This window comes from Hydra vulgaris, chromosome 02 (assembly GCF_038396675.1).
Source record: "Hydra vulgaris chromosome 02, alternate assembly HydraT2T_AEP".
NCBI classification, from domain to species: domain Eukaryota; kingdom Metazoa; phylum Cnidaria; class Hydrozoa; order Anthoathecata; family Hydridae; genus Hydra; species Hydra vulgaris.
The window spans coordinates 21,645,001-21,653,026 of NC_088921.1; the positions used below are offsets into that span (position 1 = coordinate 21,645,001).

The 8,026-nt window shown below is 24.0% G+C and overlaps 1 protein-coding gene across 1 annotated transcript in view; it reads right to left on the reverse strand.

Annotated features, from left to right (window-relative positions):
- LOC100209684 (uncharacterized) overlaps window positions 1–4,586 on the reverse strand; it is a 42,987-nt gene extending 38,401 nt beyond the window's left edge. The window contains exons 1-2 of the mRNA XM_065790287.1: window positions 3,766–4,586; window positions 363–524 (exon numbers count right to left, since the gene is read on the reverse strand). Coding sequence (XP_065646359.1) covers window positions 363–524; window positions 3,766–4,522 — 919 coding nt within the window. The 5' untranslated portion in view covers window positions 4,523–4,586. The remainder of the gene's footprint in view (window positions 1–362; window positions 525–3,765) is intronic.
- Between the last annotated feature and the right edge of the window lie 3,440 nt (window positions 4,587–8,026).

Sequence of the window (8,026 nt, forward strand, 5' to 3'; positions counted from 1 at the left end):
TATATATATATATACTTTTATTATGATTTTTTTTTTTTAGCCAGCTTTATCATTCAATGATTACTTAAGGAAAGAGAGCTTTATATACAAACAAGATTCTTGAAAGTAAAAAACAAAAAAGGTTTCTCAAAAAAAAAAAAAACTACAATATTTATACTATATCATAAAAGGATGTTTTTAAGACAAATTAATTTAAAAAGATTATAATAGAGGTTTGCCATGTCATAAATTGCAAACTAAATATAATTGAATAAACTGCATATTTTGTATAGAACAATTAATTTGTATAGAAAAACAACCTAAATCTTATAAAAAAATTTGTTTAGCTAAATATAGATTTAATTAGTGTTAAAAAAACTTACCGTATTCCGCAGCCAAAAATAATGGTGTTTTACCCTCATAATCCCTTAAGAAAAAACTTCCATGCTTCCGCAATAAAACAGTGAGCGTTTCAACTGAATTATACTTTGCAGCAAAATGTGTTGGTGATTGCTTTTCATTTTCTGTTAATAGCTCTATATCAGCTATAGCAATAATAAAATTAAGGGATCGAAAATATATTTTTAAAAAAATAAAAAAAAAATAATTACAAACTGAAGAAATAAAAAAAAAAAAATTAACATATTTTTATTCATTTATACAAATGTCAAGCTATATTAGCTATAATAATAATAATAAAATTAACAGATGGAAAATATATTTTTTAATTGATATAGTTTAATAAAAATGGTCAACAAAAAAAAAATTGTAAATAATTTAAATAAACTTTTTATGATTATTTACATTGTAGCAAAAATTGAAGTTCACTGAAGTTTGAGCAGGTAATCCATGTTTTTATAAACAGACCACACTACAAACCACTAACTTTTATATTTGGTAAGTTTAAACTGATTCTGAATAAGTTTAAACTGATTCTGAATAAGGAAATTTTAAGCACATAAAACACCAGGAACCTGTAAAAACATTTCACAAGAGGATGATTTATTAAGGTAAAAGTTAACTACAATAATTTTTGATACACTTCTCTAAAAAGATGTTTTTATTTTCAACATCTTGAACGCCATTGATCGCTACAACCACCACTGTAAGATATGTATACTTGCAACCAACATAACTATGTGATAAGCATACTTGCAACCACATATGTGTACTTACAATCACCATTCTTGCATGAGATCAGGCTAGGTCAGGTAGGCGTGTAATCGCACACCATTATACGACAACATTAATAATAATTTTGTTTTGATGATTTGATCACGGCTGTTAACAAGTTTTTAGAATTTAAACAATTCAAAAATAAGTTGAAAAATTTAGACATAACTAAAACTTTAAAAAAAAACCTAGTCAAAATCAAGTTTTTAATTATGTTAAGGAATGAACACTTGGTAAGGCTAATCAAAAAAACTTAAAGAACATGAAACATGCAGTGCACATTTCAAGTTCTTTAAACACGGAAAGACAATACAAAGAGGTTATCTGATATTTCTTTTAATTTATTGCTTTGTTACTTTTTTTTCTTAATTATTTTTTTCTCAATTTTGATAATGCAGGCATAGCATATCAAGCTACCATAGATGAGCAACAGCAAAAGTTGCTTCATAAAGAGCGGATTTTTTGGAGGGCTGTGTTGGATAGGATACTGGACATTACCTTATTTCTTTCTGCAAGAAATCTTGCATTCCATGGTTCAGACACACCCATTGATTCAAAGAGTAATGGAAACTTTCTTGGGGTGTTTAAATTACTGGCTAAGTACGATACTGTTCTCAATGAGCTTATGCAAAGAACTTAGGACAAAAAAACCTATATTTGAGCAATGACACACAGAACGAGTTAATTAGACTTTTAGCCAAGGAGATTGAATCCAAAAACCTTCTATGGAAAAAATGGTAAAACACTCATCTATTATTTCTGATTGTACTCCAGACATTTTGCACAAAGAACAAATGAGCATTATTCTGCAATCAGTAACATGCACTCCAGGAGTAGGTATCAACATTTCAGAAAATTTCTTTATATATCTCACAGTAAATGATACGAATAGAAAAGGGCTTTTGGATACATTTTTTAATCAAGCAAAAAACTGGGCTCTAAATATTTTAGACTGTCGAGGTCAATCTTATAATAATGATGGTAATATGAAACAAAAAGTAAAAAGTGTTCAAGCTAGGTTTTTGGAAATGAATCCTTAGGCCTTATATGTTCCTTTTGCAAATCGTTGCTCAAGGAGCACATAAGGCCTTAAGACTAAAGACCACTCAACCTTGTTATTGTTGATGGGGCACTGTCATCCATGGGTGCATTTGATGCTTTTTCTTGATGGAAAATTTTAAAATTGTGTGGCAATATCTGTCAAACCACAATCAGATACCAGATGGGAAAGTAGAATAAACTGTGTTAAACCACTTCACTATTATTTAAAAGAAATCTTAGAGGTACTCGACAGATTGGAAGAAAATGCCTTAGAAAAGAGAGATCGGACAACAGCCACAAAAGTACGATCACTAACATAATATATTAGAACATTGCCTTTTTTATTATCAACCATTATTTGGTATGATATTTTATTTTAAATCAACAAATCAAGTAAGCTTCTTCATTCTTCTGTAACCTCTCTCGACATATTGGCTAATGAATTAAAGGCAACAAATGCATTTCTTTATGACTATAGCAAAAATGGATTTACCGACGCACATATTAAGGCATCAGAAATCACAGAAGTATTGGGCATTGAAAAGGTTTTTCAGATAGTGTGCTCACAAAAAAAAGTTTGATTTATTCATACAAGTATGCTGATCACACTCAGCAACCTGAACATCGGTATAAAGCAGATTTGTTTTTGCAACTAACTAATAATAGACATATTGCTGCAATAGCAACAATATGTCTATTATTAGCAACAACACTATTTTGAAAATGTAAAAAGTATAGCAAATTTCTTTAAGTTTATAATACTGGAGCAAACCAAGCACTTTCCAATCAATTTCATAAACATATTTTGGACATAAATAACTTCAAAAGTTTGATTCATGAAAATCTAGTACAATACCTAGAAATTTGACCCTTGAACACAATTGTTCTTTTCTGGTTAACAGCAAAAATTGATGTTCATTATAAGAGAGCATTTCATAATACCTTTAATGTAATAAATGGTATTGAAGTCATTTAGAGATCCTCTGAGTGTCTATTTAAAATCTGGATAAATAAAACTTTGTGTCTACAAAAAAAATTAATCTGTAAAACCCCAGTTTTATTGCCAATAAGTTACTTAACTGTTTCCTACACAAAAAGACCAGATCCTAATCCTACATAAAAATGCAGTGCTTAAAAAGTTAAAACATAATCTACTTAAAGGACTTGTAAATATAAATTAGGGGTTAGATTTTACTTTGATCACATCACATAACATCAAACAAGCAACTTGTTAATTTTCAATCAACTTAGAATTACATGTTGGATGTAATTTTAAATTGCAGACAAGGCAATTTAAATACACCATATAAAAAAAGTACTTTTCAGAAGCTTTAACATTTACTTAGGCTATTGATGCCCTTATTATAACAAACTAAATAAGACTTAAAAATATAATAAATGCTTTAAAAAAGCAACCTAATATAAGCAGGGATAACTGCATGATTTTTAATATTAAAACAAAGTGCACATTATCATAAAAATAAGTTTTAATAAAACTATAACTGTGTAATTATAAAAAATAATCTAAAAAAAATCAACAAAATTTTAAAAAATTAATAAAACTATAATAACCTCCATTATCCAAAAGCACTTTTGCCATTTCTTTACAATTAAGTGCTGCTGCCAAATGAAGAGGACTTCGACCAAATTTATCTTGCACATTTACATCAATGTTGTTGTGAATGGCAAACAATGCCACATCTGGGTGCCAATCTCTGACAATGGCATGCAAAATTGTTTGCCCATATTCATCTCTACAATTTATGTCACAACCAGAATCTATTAAAGACTGTACAAAGTCCAGATCTATTTCTTGTTTATCATACTGATCAGTAAATTTCCAAAAATATATTAACAAACCAAACTCAACTGATTTCATTTTAGTTGGTTCGACTGAAAGTTTTGCTGGTTTGCTTTCATCAAGGTATGATAACCGAGATTTAGAAATAAAACTTGGACCAATTCGATATTCTCCAGTGTTATCATAGCGCCTAGTTCTTTGATATTTTACGTTAAGAGAAATTTTGTCAGTGTTTTTAATAGTGTTTGTTAAAATTGCTCTTAGCCTTTCATCTTGGAGCTTTTCATTCAGTTTTTGTTCTTTCAAAGATTTTATATTAGAGATGCTCTCTTCTGGATCACTGATATCATAAAAATCCAATTGATTATTTTCAATAACACTGTCACTCACACTAGAATCATTTCCTTCTTGAATTAAATTTTCTGGAATATTTTTAAGCTCATCTTCAAAATTTAAGTTTACAAATGTATCAGTTTCAACTGCGCTTTTTTTTTTAGAAGAATTCTTTTTACTTCTTTTTTTCCCCATTTTTTTTTGTACTATATAAGAATAAAATTAAAATTTTATACCTTTAATTTTATCTAAATAGTCTACATAAAACTTCATCAATCATTTTATCAGACTTTTATAAGTATGAGGGACACAATTCTTATCAATCATGATGACTATAAATTATTAATTTTATAAAATATTATCCAATAACTATTATAGCTATTATTATAAACTAATTTTATTATTATTATTATTATAATTATTGTTATTATTATTATTATTATTGTTATTATTGCTATTATTATTATTATTATTATTATTATTATTATTATTATTATTATTATTATTATTATTATTATTATTATTATTATATATATATATATATATATATATATATATATATATATATATATATATATATATATATATATATATATATATATATATATATATATATATGCTTATGCTTATATCAAAAAAGAATGTTATTAATTAGGGAGATTGGAGCTTGGGAACAAAAAAACCCTAATTTTTAGGCCCACCCAGCCCTTAATGTAATGAGTTAAAATAGTGAAGAAAATATTTATGAAATATTTTCTTTACTATTTTTATCTAAATTCATATTCATCAACAAATTTCAAGTTTCATGCAATAATCTCTTAGTGTTCAGTTTTTATGACCCTGCAATCTTTACAGCTCCCTCAAATTGAGGGGGATTAAAACTTTATATGGTCATAGATTTTGAAAAATATGAGATTATTGCCAAGTTTTTTTTTTGTTCCCAACCTCTAATCACCCCAATTCTTTGGCGTGATTAGAGGTTGGGAACATTATTTTTTGACATAAGCATAAACATACAAAAGTTTGGAGTTAGCACAATGCCTATAATTGTCAAAACTCAAACATCTAAATATATAGTGTACACCACTCCATATATATATATATATATATATATATATATACATATATATATATATATATATATATATATATATATATATATATATACATATATATATATATATATATATATATATATTAAATAAATATATATTAAATATATATATATTAAATATATATACATATATATATATATATATATATATATATATATATATATATATATATATATATATATATATATATATACATGTGCATAATGTACACATATAAATTATATATACATAAACCAATGCAGTATTAGATGTATGTAAATGACATCGTAAAAAAACAGGAAGTTGTGGGGGCTTGAGTATAGACAGCGACTATGAAAAAGCCTGACCCACAACGGATCGACTGAGGGTTTGGCAAAGGGGCAGCAATATTCTCATTCATAATTCTTTGTCTTTTTTTTCTTTTTTAAAAAAAACTAAAGCGCACTTTTTTACCTTAAGAGCGCAAAAACAATATTAAAAAATTGCAACCATACATATGGATTGAGTACATATATATATATATATATATATATATATATATATATATATATATATATATATATATATATATATATATATATATATATATATATATATATATACAACCCATAGATGTTGTCCAAAAGTTTTTTCCATATTTTGTTGACAAAAAGTAAAAATTAAAATGCAAGACCGGAATTATTTTTTTTTATTAATTGATAGACTGCCTGCCCCAACCAAACCCTCAGTCTATGTAGCAGAACTCCCTTGCGAGTCAGGCTATAAGATAGTCGATGTAGCAACACTCCGCGCATGATTTACAGTAAAAAAAAATATAAATAAAAATATTTTATTAAAAAAATTAAAAATAAAAACATTTTATTGATAAAAATAAAAATTAAAACATTGTTTATATTGTTAAAAACATTCAGTATATTTGTAAAACATTCTATTCAATTAAATTTGTGTTTTTGCGGGTTTTTTTAAATACGATTTATTTGTAATTAAATTAATGGTTTTTACTTTCGTCCAACACGCAAACGTTGGACAAAAGTCATAAGTAATTAAAAGTGACGTATGTGTTGGCGTAAGAATCACTTTTTTCATTCCGCTCTTCCCAAAGCCAACAAACTATATATTTATATATATATATATATATATATATATATATATATATATATATATATATATATATATATATATATATATATATATATATATATATATATATATATATATATATCAGGGCCTATTCTCTGGAAAAAAATTTTGGCTTTAATACTAGTATCTGACAAAAAATCTAACATTGGGCTTTAATACTACTATCCAGGAGTATGTCCACATAAATGCTGTGCACTTTACAACCAAAACAAGATAAATAGTTATGGCTATTGACATGCTGGGGGTACAGCTAATGATTATCATGCTAATGAGTCACATTACAGTCCCTATAGCAACTTTCCAAGTTGTACAATGATTTTCAAATATAGAATATTTATAATATGATATAATATATTATTTATTTATATATATATATATATATATATATATATATATATATATATATATATATATATATATATATATATATATATAGCTATATTGTATGTTATATATATATATATATATATATAACATACAATATAGCAACTTTCCAAGTTGTACAATGATTTTCAAATATAATATTTATAATATGATATAATATATTATATATATATATATATATATATATATATATATATATATATATATATATATATATATATATATAACATATAACATATAATATAACATATAATATATATATATATATAACATACAATATATGTAACATATATTATATATATAACATATAATATATATATACATATATATACACATATATATATATATATATATATATATATATATATATATATATATATATATATATATATATATATATATAGGTATATATATATATATATATTTATATATATATATATATATGTATATATATATATATATATATGTATATATATATATGTATATATATATATATATATATAAATATATATATATATATATATATATATGTATATATTATTATTAATAATATATTTATATATATAAAATATATATATATATATATATAGATATATTAATAATAATAATAATAATAATAATATATATATATATACATATTTATATAAAATATATATAGATATATTATTAATAATAATAATAATAATAATAATAATAATAATAATAATAATAATAATAATAATAATAATATATATATATATATATATATATATATATATATATATATATATATATATATATATATATATCGTTTGATGAAGTGTTGTATTGAAAATATACAAAACTCATGTCCCTTGAAAAGTGCTCAATATTCAGGCAATTTATTTTGATTATATATAAATTTCAAAACAGAGCGGTTTATAATTAAAAACGAAAAATAAAATACTTTTATTATGAAATTAAGTTAAAAGCCTAACGGCAATCATTAGCCATATCATACAAAATTAAAAATTAAACGTTAAAATTACAATTAGAAATACAGTGGTGTGAGTTCTAATGACTTCATGGAAACAAAAATTTAAAAGTTTTGAAAGTATAACGT